The 19,979-nt window shown below is 36.7% G+C and overlaps 1 protein-coding gene across 5 annotated transcripts in view; it reads right to left on the bottom strand.

Moving 5' to 3' along the window:
* The window catches only part of MIB1 (MIB E3 ubiquitin protein ligase 1), a 77,175-nt gene that overhangs the window by 50,962 nt on the left and 6,234 nt on the right, over nucleotides 1-19,979 (bottom strand). For all 5 annotated transcript variants that reach the window (XM_068190906.1, XM_068190896.1, XM_068190886.1 and 2 more), the window contains exons 2-9: nucleotides 16,750-16,921; nucleotides 13,949-14,078; nucleotides 12,095-12,199; nucleotides 4,761-4,827; nucleotides 3,764-3,968; nucleotides 2,133-2,316; nucleotides 1,692-1,836; nucleotides 412-545 (exon numbers count right to left, since the gene is read on the bottom strand). In XM_068190906.1, coding sequence (XP_068047007.1) covers nucleotides 412-545; nucleotides 1,692-1,836; nucleotides 2,133-2,316; nucleotides 3,764-3,968; nucleotides 4,761-4,827; nucleotides 12,095-12,199; nucleotides 13,949-14,078; nucleotides 16,750-16,921 — 1,142 coding nt within the window. The remainder of the gene's footprint in view (nucleotides 1-411; nucleotides 546-1,691; nucleotides 1,837-2,132; nucleotides 2,317-3,763; nucleotides 3,969-4,760; nucleotides 4,828-12,094; nucleotides 12,200-13,948; nucleotides 14,079-16,749; nucleotides 16,922-19,979) is intronic.

Raw genomic sequence — 19,979 nt, forward strand, 5'->3', positions numbered from 1 at the left:
CTGTGAATTAATAAAACAAAACAAACTCACAGCAAACAACAGCAAAAACATCCAGAAAAAACTACCCTCCTTCCTCTATCCCCCTTGAAAAAAGAAGAATTTGAAGACCCTTCAGTAATTGTGAAGGTTTGGTTCTCTGCACCAACTCTGGCAGCCAGCGGTTGAAAAGTATCTTAATTCATGGCAGACGAAAGACTACAAAATCTGTCCAGCGAGAAAGTATGTACAGCTCTGTGTTCACACAGCCCACACACATTTCATAGGACAACAAATGGGAGAAGAGACACTGGAATTAGCTGTATTACTTCTAAGAAGACACACTACTGACTGGCAAGGAGTATTCAGAACAGCTGCACTTCCTTTAGTACTAGAGGTCACCCAAAAGAGATACCCCCAAAACAGAACACTCACATCTACATCTGGCCTCTTTAGCAAGTCTTCCACTTTAGCAACATCTCCATTGGCAGCAGCTTTAACCAATTCTTCATTGAGATCTCCAGATTCTTGGGTTTCAAATAATTTTTTCAATAGCTGAGACAATCTCTCTGTAATTGTTAACCAAAGGACAACTAAGATTACAATTCTAATTACACAAGAAGAGAAAAAAAACCCAGCGACACTTGTTTTGTTTCTAAGGCCATGTACATAGCAATACACAAACTACCATAAAATAGCAGCTGTAAAATGACTGAGTTTGAAATAAGAGCTGCACCCTAGCACCCTTTACACAGTGGAGACTGCCACATTAGACACTTCAGAACAAAGCTGGTTGAACCACAAATAGCTCAAATAGCTTTTCTTCTGCAAAATACGAAAGGGCAGGACAAGGTAAAAACATGAACTTACGTATTGCTATTACAGACTTTCTAACATTAGGTATAGCCTGTCTTCTGTGATTTGAAACACTAAGAAGTGTTACTCTTCTAGATAGTTTTATGGCCACTGTACTTGGTTCTTTATTGAGAAAACTCACCGCATCTATGCTTCCTTAGGAAAAAATCTAGAAAACTATGTAGAAAGTTTTCTTGGCATTAAAGCAAGTATGTGAAGAGGAAAGAATAACTAGCTGTAACTAAAAAAAGGAAAAATTCTAGTTTCAATTGAAAAGTGCCAACAGAACACAAAACATGCTGGACAGTCTTTCTGCCTTGTTATTATATGAATGACAGCATGTTCAACAAAACTGAAGTGTGATTACAGAGACACCAAAAAATCCCACTGTAATTAGTCACAGGATGTCTGACTAAATTTTAAGACAGAAATTTTAAAGAAATAAATATCCTGAGTTATAATAAATAACCACCTGCAACAGATCCCTTGCCTGGGCCTGCTATTTTAAACCACCTATTAAACAAGGAGGCTGCTTGTTACTGCCAGTGACACTCTCTGCATGCCTCAGTCCCTATTTCAATCTGATGTCCATTCCAACCATTTTGAAGTCTTTAGAGTGGACCTCCAAAGACACACCTGCACTGTGACCAAACAGAAGCACCTGATCAATATAACAACATCTCCATATTGACTGCAAGCTTTTTTCCTATCTTTCTCACATAAAACTTCAATTACACAAACTCCAAGGCTATTATTAACCTTGCGTACAAACAATGTATTAATACCTAATAACAATTTTTTAATTAACACAATTATTTGCCATACATATGGCAATATTACTAATTATTCTTTAAACTTACCACCAGATGCATTACTTATTGCAGATCCTGCTGATGCCACCTTTGAGACAGCTGCTGGATTATAGGTCCAAGATGTCCCACAAACCTCTACCTTTAAGTCACTGTCTGAATAGATCTGCTGAACCCGACCAACTTTACCTAAAGTCTGAATTAAAGAAATCATCAAATGCAAATAAAACATTCCGATTTCTAAATATTTTTTTTAAATATTATATAAATTTTATTAAGTCCATTGTTTAACAGCATAATCACTACTATCTTTACCTAGGTTTCATTAGGTAAGCAGACTGCTGCACCTGAGCAAGTATTACACTGCGTTTGATGAAAACTTAAAAGAAAATCCCTTTTAGAGTGCTGCAGCCCCCAGGTACATTACCAATAATAACTAGAAATACTGTACAAGCTTGACCATTCTATGAATGCAAACACACAGCTACTCACTGGAAGCATTGCCTCGGCCCACTCTCCGTGACCTCTCTGGAGAAGCTTGATTCGCTCCAGGTCATAACATACTTGAACGAGGTCGCCCACTTGGAACTGAGAGGTACCTCCTTCTGCACCTTGAGCAGCATCTCCACTTCGGACAACGTTGGCCTTGGTGAGAACAGCTGGATTAAATGTCCACCTAAACAATGAATCATTTAAAGTAGGTATTAAACACACAAAGCGAAATATATGTTTAAAAATTACCTGTTGGGTAAGTTTCCGATTGTATGCCTACAAACATTCTGCAACTGGATACTGTGGATACTGTATTTGCTGTTATCCATTTTTTGTCCATAAACTTGCCTCATTAATTCATTCATTGTGGTTCATTAATTAATTTCAAGGAAAATCTTCAGAGATATACATTTGTAAAGGCAATTAAGAAATATCCTGCCTAAGGGGAAGCGAGCTGACAGCAATGTAAAGGTCCTGAAAGCAGCTATATGGTTGCTTTATTTTTCCAGGGATAGGAAATAACTGGCTGAAAAGCAGCAGATCCAGGTTGTCTCACAAGGATTGAGCTGTCAGGAAACAACATAGGAAGAAGACAGAATTTTGGCCCTTCCCCCCAGGTCAAAAGATGCAACATTAAGCTATAACAATATTTTTCAGTGAAAGGGATGTCCTAGATTGGCCACCAGATATACCTTAGTTTTCAATCAAACTATCCTATTGGTAGTTTAAGTTTTACTGATTTAGAGGCATTTAGCTGTTTAGTCAGGGACCAAAAGACAGAGCAGCTCCTGTCACTGACTCTGCTGACATGACTGCCAGAAGAAAAGCCACTTGCATCCTTTTAGCTGGGAAAACAGTTTTGTTCTGCATAACTTTGCAATATTAGCAAACAATATCTTGAGGGATATCCTGAATGAACAGCACACTGCTAATTCTTTCTGGACAAACTGAACAGGTCAAACTCCATATACAACTGAAATGATATTCCATTCACCTGCTTCTTTTTAAAGATAAGCCAAACACTCGAGAGCAAAAGAACAGAAAACCATGTGGTCATATTAGATTCAAACCCTGTTGTACAGCTGGGTTTGAGTCTTGTTAACATGGATGCAGCTAAGCAAAATTCAAACCTAAGCTGCTTGCAGGGAGTGGTTTTGGCTTCTCTTGGTCTGTATTTACATAAACTAACATTCCTTTGAATAATAAAACAATAATTCCTTTGAATAAAAGTAACTCTAGTTCAGAAAAGATCCCCCCCTGAAATTTGTCACCTCTCCTCTTAAACTATTTTCCTGAAAACTCACAATGAACAGCTATTACCTTGCCTCTTGAAACCATGGGATAGATAGTTTTTAATTAAAAAGGAAGTTATTGCTTAAAACACTGCATTTTGCAAATAAGATAGTCTAGAACGTAATTTCTTCTTTTGGACTCAAATTTTCACAAATGAGAAGGGCAGAAAAATTCCTTTTCCTACTAAAGCATCCTCAAAATTAAGTCCTCATTACACATCTAGAAGAAAATCTTAACAGACACAAAAGGAGAAGAGAAAGCTTCTGGCACCAAGTAATCACAAGCACTGAAGGCAAGGGAAGTTTGTGAGAAGCAATGATGAAGGATATAGAACAAACCTGTTGCCACTTGGATATTGTACGACAATGTCATGGTCCTCATCGATTCCACAAACTGTTCCAGTTGTCGTTAAAGTTTCAAACATGCCATCAGTCCATCCCCCATGACCATGCTGCAAAGACTGCACAATTTCCAAGTCGAGGTCAATGTTTACAAGGTCACCTATTTGCAGCCCACCAGGGTTTCTGTTACCATTTTGTTCACCTGAAAGGGAGTAAGGAAAAAAAAGTTTACATCACCATACTAATTTTCCAAGCAATTTAAAGAACGAAAGTTAATTTCTGAGAGACATAGAATTGTTAAGGTTGGAAAAGACCTCTGAGCTTTTCAAGTCCAATGACCAACCAAGCACTACCACCATGTTCACACTGAACTCTATTCCAAGTACCCTATCAACATGTTTTCAATACTTCCAGGGATGGTGACTCCACACCAATGTCTCTGCAACCATAGGGGCTAATAGGTAAAAAACTTTGGAACCTCTGGCAACAGAACTGTGTGTTTCTTGTTGAGTGTTCAAGGGAAATAGCAGTGACACTGGCAAATGTTAAGTAATTGTGACAAGTTCCACTATGGACTCTAACTGGGACCTTAAAAGCTATCATATGGTGTTAGACATCAGGACACATAAAAGCTCTGGTGTCAATCAAACAATAGTGCTTTTGTGCAAGGAGTTAGATTTATTATATCTCTTAATATTTAAGCCAGTTCTGTAAGAATGAACAGCTATGTTTGGCTTTTTAGAAATACACTGCACAGGACACACAACACAATTTATAACTTAATGAACACTTAAAAGCTCCCTTGCCATCCCCTTGGCACACTGATACCAAATACAATTTAGAAAAGCATGACAATTTATCATTAGCACACAGAAATGTTACTATTTGCATTTCAATAGTAAAGACAGTCCTTTTGGATGACATTTAAAAAGGAAAGAGAAAATCCAGAGTGAGTATAATTAATACAAATCAACATGAATTTACTTCAGCTTACCTAACACAGGACAATGGTCTCTGTAGAAAGAGCCTCCTTTTGCATCTTGAACACATTTCAGGTCAGACTACAGAAAGAGATTGAGAAAACTTTAGTCCTCAGTGACCGGATCTCCAGGTCAGTGAAACCAGAACTGAAATATTTAATTAAGAAAGGTTGAAAATTATGAATACAAAAAACATGTCCCATGATGCACATAATCTCAAATACTTTCCAATCATTCAGCCTTGACATTCTCAAGGCTTTAATAACCTTTATAAATATAAGAGGCTATAAAGGATGATAAATTTTTATTTCCAAGACAGGAATTAACACAAAGCACCTTTGTATTATTCTATTAAGTTATTTTTCCTTTTAAAAAAAATTCTGTTAACACAGGCAAGGAAACATCATTTTATGCCTGCCAGTGCTGCCCACTCTTCCCAACATTTTTTGACAGATCCATGTTTAACTTGGAAGAAAACTTGTCACTCAGATTCTATAAAATGAAAACTTTTCAATTAAGAATATGCAGAAGGGTATTACTTCAAAAAAGCCTACAAAATACTACACTGAGATAAACATGTTCTTTTTAAAGAGAAAAGCTTTAAAGCTCATCCTTCATAAAACTGTTTCATATTATGAGAAAGAGAAACTTCAAGTGTGGTAACCAACTCCTATTCATAAAGCCAGAGCATTTTCTATAACTCTCTTTTCCTTTATGTGTAATGCTTAATTCCAAATAGCTATCATCTTCCATTGTTCCTTATGAAACAATTCTTGCTAAACAAAGGGCATTTTTGTGTGCAAAGTAAGTTGGGAAGGAGATCAGAAACTGCAAAATGTGTCAGAATATTCTATGGCATGGGGGAGGAAATAGGGGACAGGTGGTGGTAATGATATAATTAACCACAACTAAACAAGTACTTGAACAATTCTTTATTCTTTTACCCCTGCCCGAGATTTACTGACAGTCTTCCTGCAAAAGGATTAAAATGAAAACTCTGCAGTCTTCCAAATCATCAAGGCTCTGATGAGCACAATACCACCCTTGGCAACTGGCAAATAGAAACAATACAGAATTCAGTGTATGTTCTGATCTATGAAGAATGTACCGTCACTTTGGAAAAATGATGAAGACAGTCAGAGGAAAACAATGAGATTTTCGCCTCTCTTCAAATCCCCTGAGAAAGCAGAGAAAGAGCTCGCTCAGCACAGCAGCAGCAGGCCTTCGACAGGATGCTGCCACCCGGTGGGCAGGTGCTGGGTTTAGCTCGGCCGAAGACAAAGGGGCTGCGCGGACCGTCCCAGATGGCAAACTCATTCATTCCCGGAACGAGGGAGACTGAATGTGCCCGGGAGCACTGCGTCTCTCCCTCTGAATACAAGCCCTCCGTGTCAGGCAACAACCAGCTGTCTGTGAAGGAGACAAGGAGGGGTGCACATGCAAGAGCTGCTGTCACATTCTTCAGAACACTAAGAATAGAGCCCAGCAGAGTCCAAAGGCTCTCCTCCCTGCCAGGCAAAATCAGGGTGAAAGACTGCTTGTGTTACAGGAAGTGTCAATGCACTGAGCAGGCTGATGGCTAAAACCTAGCAGAAGAAACAAAATATTCATTAAAAGGCTAATTACTATTTCGCAGCTGACATTACTAGGAAGCCTGTTATGGTATCCTAAATTTTATAGAAAAAACCCAAAACTCAGAAACCTGCACTTGTATTTTACCCTGCCTGCACTGTGACCTGCACACAGTTTATTTCTAGAGTATAATGATATGCTTGGTTGAAAGACTAAGTGGTAGATTGGTGTCCAACCTCAGCTTAGCAACTGTCTTCCTTTCTCTTACATGATGTAGTCAATGTTATATTGCTAAAGAATAAAACAAGAGTCTGATCTAACTATAGCAGAAAAGCAAGGGAACATGTCTTTTTTTTTTCCTTCTTTCCCAGAAGCCTTCAATAAAATAATGGAGGGCCCAAAACACACAAAGATAAGACACTGACAGATATTAAGGTAGCACAAAATAAACTTATAAACTGTATATAAGCAGAGTGCCTTTGGCAATGTGGCAAATACCACTACTAAGAAAAGTACTTATCAACATGATAAAGGCCTGCAAATGCCTTAAAATATAACCAAACCCAAACAAGATTCTGGAGTTTTAAGACAGAAAACTGTAGTTAGTTGTATTTCAGTGACACAAAAGCTGGATAAGCAACTACAATTTTCCTTCTAGCACTCAGCCGTTGTACTTCTCAGAAAAGGAAAATAAGCTTTCTTGTGCTCAAGTAATTTAAGTAAAAAATCAGGGATGATGGTAAGCTCCCGGTCACACTACTCTGAGGACTGCATGGCAAGAGGCCCCCCTAGTGCACATGGAGAAAAATCACACATGGATGGAGCCTGGATGCACCCGGCTTTGCACTTCAGAGAATCCCACTAGGATTTCTAAAAGTTATGAGTCACTCTGAGACTTCAAAATCAATCAAAATAGCAGATTATTTAGCGATGAGATGTGCAAGTGTAAAAGGAAAAGTACCAAAACAAGGGATATTAGACTACAAGTTTTAGACTCGCAGTGACACCACCAGAAAAAGAAGTAACAACTGTGAGGCTGGGTGTAATGTAAATACTTGGTGGAGATAAACAAATCAGCTTTTCTACAATGACTTGATGGAGAAATTGTCTGATAAACCCCAAGTAGGATTCTTTCAGGAAACAGAAAAAAAAGCTATAGATCTTCTAGAATTTATGTACAATTAGAGACAGAAAGCCAAGTTAAGCAGGTAATCAATGAGAACTCAAGGAAAAGCATGCAAATCCGACATTGCACAGCACAACTTGCAGGTCAGTAGTAACAGGTGATGCACATGAGCAATGGGTAATAATGGTTGTCCTACAGGTTTTACGTAATGGCAAATGGTCTTTGCCTACAATGGAAAACTTCGGTCTTCTCGCACCCACACTTCAACTTCCTAAAAATCTGCATTCCAGCAATATGTGTCTGTATTACATAGAGATCATGTCTATATAGTCAAATAGGAAATATAGTAAATGTACTTTGACATACCATCCAATTATACCAATGGAAAGAAACAGCAGCGAGAAAATGTAGAGCAAAGTTAGCAGTGCTGCCAGCTGGTGTAAAAGCACCATTGTCCCCAACCTTGAGGAGGAAAACAAAGCTGAAGGAGCAGCTGACTACAGAAATAACTATTAAGTTATTTCAATCAATATGAAATGCCAACCATCAATACCAGGGAGGGAGGATCTACAGACTTGATAAGAAAACTAGCTCTGCTGCTGAGAAAAAGAGGAATGTTTGATCCAGATGCACTGATGCAGCATCTAACATCAGCAGCAAATATCAGGGGAGAAATTAGTACTGATCTTTCAGATACACCAGCAGGAATAGTGCCAAAGCTACAGTTGCTCAAGGTAGCACTGAATACACATAGTAAAGGTCACTTTAAGCCTTTAAACTCACAACAGCTTTTGGGAAAGAAATCAGCCCTTTGGAGGCAAATGGAAAAAGTTCAGTGCAGGCTGCTTTGTCACCAGATTAAGGTAACAAGAGACTGGATAAATCTGTACGTTTTAACTAAAGGTTTATAAGAAATGCCATGTTTCAAATTTCATTCAATCAAATCCTTCTCAGTTTCAATAAGCTGGGAAAAGTGAAGCAATAAATGGAGAAGGTAGACGATGGTAGAGAAAGTGACTGAAATGACAAAGAGGTGTAAGGCACAGAAGCAATAACAACAGTTTCTTACAGAGGAAACCAGACCTCAGGCAAATCCTGAGTGAATGGTTTGTAACCTATTTATTATAGGCACTTATAAAAGCTTTGCATATGTAACTTTTTTTTTTTAAGGAAGATGGTTTTCCTTATCAGTTAATACTATAAATAAAATTGGAAAATGATCAGTAAATACATTTCTGCTTAATGGAAATATTTTTCTTAGCAATACAAAGATGAAAAACTTGACTTGGTTGAGACTCCAGGAGAAATGTGACTACATCAAAAAGAAGCAAAACAAAGTCTGCTGACAAATGCAAATAAATGCACAAGATAAATGACCAGAGAACTGAAGATTTGACTGACATTACAGATCTGACAGTTTTAACTTCAGTGCAAGGTGTATATTTTGTAACACTCTTATACAATGCCTAGTATGCCAAGATATTTACCTTGCTTTTACTTAAAAAAAGAAGTGGTAACAAGAAATTCTTAAATTCTTCTAGAACAATTTCAAATAATAACTTCATGAGTAATCCAAATAATAGTTGATGAACAGACATTAATTATCAATCACCTAGAGGCAAGCAATCTCAACTTCCCTTATGCACTCACTATCTGGAATTTGCGGAAAAAAGTACACTAACACAGATGGCTTCCATATCACTGTGACAATGAGGGATGATAACTACAGATATTTCTTTCAGAGGCTAGGCAGATGGAAGCACAATCCTCAAAAACAAGAAACTAGGAGAGGCTAATCGCAGCAAAAAAAGGCAAGTGGGTACAGAGAAATGGAATTCCGAAAGAAACAGATTCCTAAATGATGAAATTGATTTAGGACACTCCTGTAGATGGAACTATTTTCCACTGAAAACCAAGGGAAGTCACCAGCTTTACATCCTCAGCTCACATGGTATGAAGAAATAAAATCCAGACACAAGTCCCAAAAGCAAAATCTCAAACTTCCCGTTAACTTTTTAATTCCATATGACCTCTCTTTATTGCAAAAGGATATGTTCACACATTTTTAGAAATGAAAAAATGCCCAAAGAGGGTTATTTGGTTAACAGCTCAGTTTGGCTCCAGACTCTGAATACATACAGGTAAGAAATGTGAGTAGCATAACGAACCATATAAGCCAAGAGTAGGTAATTCTTACAAAGGATGCAGCAAACATTTTATCTGACCTAACATCATCATAAAATAATATTTCAATTTTTCAATTCAGGAATGTGTGGCCTGTGGCAACAGAAACTGCCAGACTTCACATTAAAAAAAAAAAAAAAAACCCAACCAAAAACAAACAAAAAAAACCCCCCACAAAAACAGAGGCAAGATGCACTTCTCAGCCATTTCATATGTAAATACAGCAAACACAAATAAAACCTCCAAGTATCTGACAAGAAATAAATGCATGTTTTCAGTCAGCACCTGCTGCCCCACCAGTCAAACCTCATCTCTCCGAAGCTGGCAGGCCAGATAGATTAATTTTGAGGACCAGATGCAGCCTATCAGCTATCAAACAAGAACACTGACTTACAATAATGAGCTGTGTTTCTTTAATCAGCTCCATTAGCATGAGTCAAGTGTTACCATTTGCAAGTCAGGGTCTCTTCCCAGCTGTATTTACATGGCTACACACTCTTGAGTATTGTTGATTCCACACTCTCTGGACCTTTTAAACCAATTTCCAAGTACCAAAACAAGTTTACCCCAACTTTATGTGAACTTTCTGACATTCTCAGCTTTGCATAACAGCACGTAAATAGTAGTAAACAATAATAATTAATTGTACACTCAACAAATTATCAGTTATAAAATTAAGCATTACATTCAAATGACTCACAGATATCCAAGAATCCATTCTGTCTGAAGTGAAAATTGCAGTTTTTGAAAACACTGAAGATAGAATTAGTGTAGGAATGGATTACAATCAGGTAAGCACTACTTACACAGCCTCCAATTATCCTTTCTGAACATCCACATGTACATATTTTTTCTCTATTATCCTAAAAACATCCATATATGTAGTCTCACACACAGTTAAACAGGCTTTTTTTTAAATTGATCAAATATTTCTATTTCTACAATACTTATGTGAAGGGTCACCATCACCCCTTCAAATTTACAGCTGAAGTACTTAATGGAGTTTTCTAGAAATATTTCACACTTTCAAAGGTGGCAAAAGTTTGGAAACACAATGTAGTTGATTAAAAAATAATATTTTTTTTATTAATGGAATAACAATTTCAAAGCAGAATATAACTTATCTCAAATGTACTTTTTTATGAGATCAGAAGGAATCTTCAATGATTCCACAGCACTTGTACTATGCAGTCCAAAAATTTTAACATAGCAACTGAAGTCATAGCAACCACAACAACAAAAAAAATCAGTTGATCTGTATCTCATTCTATCTAGATTTTGTAACCATTACTTTTCCATGTATCACAACAGAGAAGACTCCAAACATTGATTTAATGTTATACCACAAAATACAACATTCATTCATTTTTGCCAGTATATCAAGAATTTTCTCTAGAACTGGGGGACACCATGAAGCACATAATTTAATACCGACTCATATTTTACCCCTAGGATCTTAGTGCATCAGAAAAGCTGACCTGCACTAAATTAGCTTATATTTTACCCCTAGGATCTTAGTGCATTAGAAAAGCTGACCTGCACTAAATTAGTTTACTCTTTTTAAATGTAATGCTAAAATATGTATTTCCCGCAAAAGTGGTATTTACTTTCATTTTAAGTATAAAAATAAACTGTAAGTAAGTGAGGCCATAAGGTCAAATAGTTTACATTCAAAAAAGTAACTGGTCATTGTTTAGCATTTTATTACTGTTACACATCTGACAAGATGACACTTCAATGTTAAATTAACATGGTTTTCCCCTGCAGAATCAAACAAAAATCATGCAGAGAAAATGCTAATTAAGATGTTTTAAGCAGCTGATAATCAAAGTAACCTTTCCTTGACCCACATTAGGATAAGAAAACCCAGCAACAGAAGGCACTTAGGCTAGAGTCTGACCCATTTTCTCTCTAAAGCTGAAGAAGTTGCTGGAGACATTTCAAAAGGAAACAGAAAAATTTAGCACTAAAGCAAATTAAGGTCGTAACTTAATTCAACACCTTTCCATTTGCAAAAATAAAATTGCTCTCAATAGTATTCCAAGCATTGACAGTAATTTAAAAACTGCAAATCTTGCAGTAATCACACCAAAATTTGAAGTCAACTGAAGAGTTCAGGAGTTGAAGAACAGGGTTTTTTAAAAAGTTTATAACTACACTTGCCTTTCTTTTCTGAATTTTAATCTAAACACAACAGTAGCACAGAAAGATAAAGGTGTGTGACGCAAATATTTACTGTGGCAGAAAGCAGCTCTTAACTTGTAGTTGTCCACATTTAATAAACTCCCAGATCAGACTTTCTTACTAATACATATGCATGACCCTTACAGCTGGATTCACAATGACCTGACTACCAGCATGCAAATTGACAAAAGCATATTACAAAAGCAGGACCATAAAGCACAAGTTATTCTTACTGCCCTTCCCCCATCATGCATTTTACCCTTTGTATTCTTTTATACTTACCATGCCCTCAAAGCCAACTCTGTAAAGGTTTTTAGCACCATTGTCCCAAAGAACATATGCTGCACTATGTGGACTCGACGCACTCCAATCTTGGATTTCAGTTACCTATTCAGTTGTGAGAATAAGAAAATGGTTTCTAGAGCAAAGACTCAGAAGCATAAAAATTTACTCATTTCTTCAAAATAATAAATGATATTGCAGTTTTACTAAACCTGATAAAATTTTTTCTGAAGCTGTTTTCTGCTTGAAGCAAGTGTTCCCTGGATGTGTTAAGACAGCAGTCTGAATATATACTTTGTAGGCCTATTTTTCTTTTGCATATTTGGAGGTTATCAAACTACACAAGGAGAGAACGAAATCTGAACTGCTCTGATATGTTCTTACCAGAAGCAGCATTTAACTAAGAGAAACAGGATGAAAACTATTCTAATTGCTTCAATGTCTGGTTTAACTTGCATCAGCCTGGTGGCTGTGCACTGTGTTAAGAGACAGTTTTATTTTCAGAGCAAATATGTTTAACAACAATACAAGGAGAGTGAAAATGTCTTTCCCTGACATTTCTGAAATCAGGAGGCCAGGCACCAAATTCTAAAAACACTTCTATTATTTAAAAAAAGAAAAAAAAAGTTTCCAGAATTTGCTTTCACTCTTATTTATATTTATTTAAACAATCATTCTGCTGTCTCCGACCTACCTTTCCACATTTAAAAACATTTACATTTATGTATTTTCAGATGTATAGGTAAACAATCTAATACAAATTTAGCACACAAAGCAGACTGTGCAGGATAAGACCCTTATTTTGCAACATTTCAGAGATTTCAATGTATCTTGACATGGGAAGAGGTAAATAATCAAGATGAAAAAAGCTGCATTTAAATATCTCTTGTTTTAAGATATTTAAACTTACTATTTCTTTTCAGTAAAATTCAAAATGAAATTCCCAAAAGTCCTAAGGCTTCCATAAATGTCTAGGATATAAAATAAGCTAAACAAGAATATAAAATAGGCAAAATATCATAGTCAGGAACTTTTTACTCTCCTTTAAATGCTGTTTAAGTGTATTAAAAATAAATTCAACAAAAAACACCAGGTCACCAAGATATAAGGGCATCCAATTCTCAAATTTGGTGATAAAAATCCTTTTACACAGCCTGTTGTATGTTCACACTTATAACAAATCTTCTTTAGTTCTCAAGGTAAATGGAAGTTGTAAAAGTAAAATAAACAAAAGTTATGATTAGTAACTTATCATTCCATACAAATATTTTTACTACAGTACTGACTCAAAAGCACTCCTAGTCTGTCCCAAGACAGTAACGTAATAGCCACACCCAAAACTTGCAAACCTTTTTAATTTTAAACTGGAGAAGTCCCTATAATCATTATGTGAAAAACAAAACCCTAGGGTTCCAGCACTGAAAACCAAGAGCAAGAGACACACAAATGTGCTGGCCAAGAAGCAGTAAGATTACAGAATGCAGTGATGACTAGAAAGGGGTACTCTTGACAGCTCTGTTTTTATACCAGCTCTCTAGTAATGCTGAAATATGCTCAAGATCTTAATGTTGCTACAAATCAATCTCAGACAGCCATGACAAAAAATGAATAATTAAAAAAATTCTGTGCTGATATTGTAAAAAATGCAAATTAAAATGAAAAGATCTGGCTATGGTGTACACCCCCTCCTCTTTCTAAATGCTAAGTATTACAAAATAAGATTAAAAAGTGCCCAGCCAATTAAAATAGGAGCTTTCATGAATGTATTTTTGCTCTACAATTAAAAATGCCACTGAGGCCATTACATGAGTAAAAAGAGGTGCAGCTTCTTATTTAAACCAGTTTTATATTTACCTTTCCTCTACGCCCATTGCCACCATCTTGATCTTCCCATTGCCAGTCAACTCCTCGCACCACCCTGGCACCTGCAAAGATTCCTCTTGCTGTAATTTTCTTTGATTTACGTCGAGACTCCAACAATACCCTGAAGTTATTAAAAGAAGAACCCACAAATGTCAACATAATAAAGGAAGTCCAAAACAACTCTTTGGGGATGGGAAGGAGAGCATCTTAAAACAAAAATAACCCACAACTGCAGGTTTCAGTGCATGAATCACACAAGCAGTACACAAAACTCCGCAAACTTCCAAAATCTGATTTAATTAATGTTTATAATTAGTTTTTAAAATTCTAACCATTTTTCTCCGGACTTCCTACTACCACCATTCATCTTGTAAATGCTTGCATATAAATCTGTACTTATATTATTAAAATCATTAAAGGACAAGCAGAGCCATATAAACACATTTCTGCTTCTCTTAGATGCACTCTAAGCCAGTACTTCTGTCCCAAAACTGCCCTGTCATTTTTATTCAGAATTATGCTATTAAGAGCAACTCTTTTCCCTCCTCCCTCAGTTTTTCTACACATTTTTATAGCATCTCTTAACAAATTTAAGTCAATATAGTAGCATCCATTTTTGCAGTTATATTATGTGGTTTTTTTAATGCAAACCTTTTCCTTCTGACTTCAACAGGACTGAAGTAGATAGCCTAAACAGAACAGTACATGATTATTTAACTAGAAATAACAGAAAAAATAATCTCAAAAGCCACCAATTTTCACACAACAAGCCTTCTTACTTCATACCAGGAACATGTTGCCAGACAAAAGAATTTTTCAGCTGACATTCGGAACGTTTCCTGACCACTTCAGGAAATTTCTCAGCATCCTGCTAACTTTTAACATCCAGCAGATGGCACACAAGGAAAAAGTTCAACTGTTACAATCAGTGCAAAGAGCACATGAAAATATTGGCCTTTTTTTTTTCCTATGAAAAATAAAAGTTATCAAAAACATAATCTTGTTTAGAGAAGCTTCTTAAGAAGTTCTCAATACCTACAAAACTGAGACAAAAACCTACATACATTACTGCATTATGCCACCCATACAATATCCCAGACCCAAAAATAAAATAGTATAAGCTTATGCTTCCCTACATGTCTCTTACATGTCTTTTTCCTGTGAGACACTCCTCAAATTCAACAGCACCATTTTGCCCTTTTCTCCTCCCTATAACAGTTAACTTCCATAATTTTTTCTCAGCTAAGCTTGATCCAATAGAAACAGCTCCTTGGCAGAAGAAGCTGCCTTCTAGAGAAGAGCTCAGTGAGGGTACACAAAGAAAGGAAGAAAGTGACAAGACACAGAAAATTTCCAGCAATATTTTACACAGTGTACAATCTATCTTCAAAACTAAAACTTGTGCTGTATTTACCATAGCCAACCTCTTAAAACTACACAGGAAACCTCAGCTTAAGAAAGAAAAAAAATTCTGGCAAGCATTCTCAAAAGCAACAAGACTTAAAAAAAAACCCAACAAATAAACAGAAAACATATGTATTTTGTCACTTATTCTTCTTTAACTACAATAAGCCAGCATCTCTAAGTCCAACTTCTAGGTCTTGTTCCTCATTCAACATTCCAATTGAGAATAAGTTTATGATACCTATTTGGTACCTAAAGCTACTGGTGTGAACCGCAAAAAAAAAAAAAAAACAACCCAACAAAAAGTTTTTATGTTTTGATTTAAGCCACTGATTTGGGCATCCGAGTCACAGTTAAAACTTTTAAGCAAACATCTGAGAATGCAAACACAGACCCTGTAAGACATAATTTGAGACCTCTGGCTGTGTACTCCAACTACTTCACTTAACTGTAAAAGAACTGATTAAAGCACACCACTAATTTACAGCATACTTGTAAATGTAACTTCTCCAAGAAGAAGATATAAATGTTGTCTTACACGTCACATTCAAATGAGCACGATATAAAAAAAAAAAAAAAAATTGATGATTTAAAGCAAGATCACTCAAGAAACACCACAGAGGTGAAACCACAGTTTGTAGCCTTCACACAGTGTTTTTTCATAGTTCTCCAAGTATTTAGCAACAGGCAAATAACACTGTTCTCACTTAACTGGTAGATAAATCATGACAGAGAGGGGCTTTGGACTGAGACAAGTTATTTAAAGTCAAGAACACCTACACAAGAACACACTAAATGCAATTTTGTTCAGAGTTCTCCAATGAGAGATGATAATAGATGCTTAAGAACATGAAAACCGAGGCAAGAGTAGAATAACCCTTCATAGCATTTTTTCTCTGTTTGCTGTAGTGAGAAGTTTAAGCAGGCCAAGTCCAAGGTTTTATTCCCAGACCATTCTGTTTTCCATAACCTTCAAGGAGGTATTAGGGTATTTTCCCCTCAGTCTGTCCACACCATTACTGAACTTAATTAAACCTTCACATTCAGAAGTAATTGACAAATCTTTCTGTGATTACACATAGTATAAAGGTAATTGCCTTTGTTTTAAAGCTGCTAAATGAGAGCACAAAAACTAGGAAAGCCTCAAGGAGATTAAGCAAAACTGAATAATCATATCCTAACTTTTTTCCTGTAATCTGTCCTTCCTAAAATTTCCATGTATTCCAAGATCCAAAGTTTATACTAGCTAGCCATCTCCCAGAAACAGAATCTAACCTCAAGGCACCTCTCTTGCCTAATCCAAATTTCAGTAACCAAATGTTCAGCTTCAAAGTTAACCATAAATACCTTTTTCTACTAGATTTCACGAGGAAAAAGTTAGGTTTTACCTTTCACTTCCTGGTGTGGTAATTCTATAAAAACGATGCCTCAAGTGATGCTTGTCCCCATGATAGCAAACTGTGCATAAGTCATAATTTGTGCATTCAGCACATTTCCATCGGATGCCAATGATAGGCTGCTGTCGACAAGTATCACACATAGTCCCATCATGTTTGATACCTGTGGAAGGAAAACAAAAAAGAAAAAAAAACTTAGAACTTTGCTGCATCACTACAGACTTCTGTTGCACACCATTATAATTTGAAACCATATACTAGAAAGTTAACAATAAAGAAAGGCTGCTGCTTATACCCTATCAGCCTGTATCTCTGAGGGGAAAAGATAGCAGACTTTGCCTCCTATCTCCGGTTGGCAGTCAGTTCCTGAAATATTCTATCTTCTCTTAGCTTAAAAAGCTGAGAAGGCTATGTCTGCTTCCTTCCATCTATACAAAGGTGAGAAAGAAAATGAGAACTCTTTTAACTACAAGTTAAAGGGTCAGAAATGGGCAAACCTAGAATTTTATCTCTAGAGCACAGCTATTAACACACGTTATATCACAAAGGATACAGTGCTCAACTGTGTGTGGCAGCTTAAAAATTACTGGTTTCACTTACACATTTTGTACACTGGAAAATTTAAGTGCTTGTCTCTATTATTTTTTATACAGGAAAAAAATTAAGCTCTTTTGGATAGATGCCATTAGCTTCATGAAAATCTGTTACCATTTCTGAAGCATTTTAATGTTATTCTGGTTTTGCTTCTAAAAAGATTGTGCCAGAGACAGACCAGATGTAACCCACCAGCATGAGCTCTGCCAAGCCTTCCACAAAAACTTATCCCAAGACTTTAGCCTTACAACTCTGCCAAGCTACAGCAGAGTGAAAATGATCAGTCACAGAGTTTCCATCCACCCATTCTAAATACAGTGAACAGCCACAAGTTTATTAAAAAAAAAATCAAATTCTGCTCTTTGGAAAAAATTGAGCAATAGAAAAGAGAAGCACTAGCATTCAGTCTGTAGCACTAGACAGAAATGAACACTAAGAAGCTAGAGCAACATAGAATTTTCCCAGTCACTCCCCTCAAAAAAATCCTAGATCAATCTGAAATTGAGGAAAAATAATGGATTTTGTCCCTTCCAGCAGAGATGCTTTCAGAAATGACTGCCAAATTCACTATGAAACTACTAGTCACTTACACCCAACAGCTGAGCCATCTGTAGCAAAGAAAAATCAACAGTTGGAAAGGCAAAACTGAAGGAAATGCCTTCTTTTTTGATCATTTCACAGAAACACATAACAGCTGATGTTGGAAGTAATGTTTGGAAATTGTCTCTTCCAACAACCACTGCTCAAAGCAAAGTAAACTAGAGCTGGCTGCCCAGGACCATATCCTGTCAAGGTTTTGATCACCACCAAGAACAGACTCCACAACACAGCATATACAACCATCCCTAGAAAAAAAATGTTTCTTTTGTTCCAGTGGAAATTCCTATATTTCAATTTGTGCCCATTCTCTCTTGCCCTGTCACCTGACACCACTGAAAAAAGCCTGGCTCCATTTTCTTTACAGCATTCATCAGGTATTTATATACACTCTTAAGATCTCCCTGAGCCTTCTCTCCTCCAGACTAAGCACCACCAGATCCCTCATCCTCTTCCTGTACCAGATGCCCTTAAGATTCTTTGCAACACATTTGCAGCCCTTCACTTGAATTTCAGTATGACCAGTCCCTCTTGCTCTAGGGATTGCATTGAAGCATTTTACTATCCTTTTGGTTTCAAAGCCGAAGTCTTCAAGAGTGGATGCATTAAAAGCACCAAGATACCTTGTTAGTGTTTTTGTCACCTTCCTTAAAAAGTCTCCCTAGTTATGGTGCTTGGGGTTGAGAGGTAGTATTTGTTTTGGTTTTATTTCTAACTGATTGCTAAATTGGGATTTCACATAAAAACAGAAGTTACACATCATTTGATTATATTCTTTTGTAATGCCTGCTGAACTTTTGGGAAGGCATTTGGCCAAAAAATACATTTATTCTGGATGTGAAGGGAAGAAGGAATTGGGTGCTGTAGGATTCTTCCACTTGACCAAATAGCAGGAAAAACTGCAAAAGAGAGGTATAATCAAGAATCATGTGATACAGAATAGGTCATCTCACTGTAAACTTAAATAAAAACTAAACACTTCTTGACAGTGAGGCAAAAGCAGCTATGCAAAACTCAGCAAAATTTCTTTAGGAAAGATCAAGAAAAGATATTTGACTGAAGTCATTTTACTGACCACAGTGTCTGGGACTTAAAAAACAACAGTGAATGTCTGTACTTGAAGTGTCTGATTTAAAGTGACATTTCTGTATCTCACAGATCCCTAAACACTGTCCTGATAGATATGGCCTTTTTTCATCTGTTCCCCAACACATGATTCCAGCAGCAACACCCACTTCAGTGCATGCCTCACCTGACCATGCTGCTCCATTCTTTTCATTATGCGAGCAAAAGGTTTTTGCAGAGCTGGGATGCAAACTGCATCAAGAAACATACCAGGCTGGAAAACAGCCAGGAGGAAAAATATTCAGCTGAACTGGTTTCCCAATCCCATTCTTTGAGGCGCCGCACAACACTACTGTCATGAGAAACAAAGAATTGCAGGGCAGGAGCAGGCAAGTAATCCTGTTACAGAACGTCTGACCACTGCACCAGATATCTGGAGGAAGAAGCATATTTGTATGCTTCTGGTGACAGTGGACTAAGAGACCTTGAATTTCACCTACTAAAAAAAAAGGGTAAAACAAGGTGCTACTACTGATCACATAATGTGATACTAAACTCTTATTCATTGTCATAATACAAACAAAATTATTTAGATCAATAATACATGTTAAAGAAGATTGAAAGAATTTAAGTTCAACTGGATATTATAGGTACACAAGGGTAGTAGGTTGACCTTGCCTGGCTGTTAGGTGTCCACCCAACCAGTCTCTCACTCTCCCTCCTCAACAGGACAAAGAGTGAAAACAAAATGAAACAGCTTAGGTCATGCTAAAAATGAAATTATTTATCAATCACCATCATAGGCAAAAGAGATTTGACTTGGGGAAAATTTGTAGCTAATTAAAAAAAAAACAGGATGGTGAAGAAAACAAAAACTAAAACACCTACCTATACTTTACACCACCTTCACAGAGACAACTGCATTCCTTCATTCCAAACACCTCTATCTCCCTGCTTCTTCCCAG

Source organism: Anomalospiza imberbis, chromosome 1 (assembly GCF_031753505.1).
Source record: "Anomalospiza imberbis isolate Cuckoo-Finch-1a 21T00152 chromosome 1, ASM3175350v1, whole genome shotgun sequence".
NCBI lineage: Eukaryota > Metazoa > Chordata > Aves > Passeriformes > Viduidae > Anomalospiza > Anomalospiza imberbis.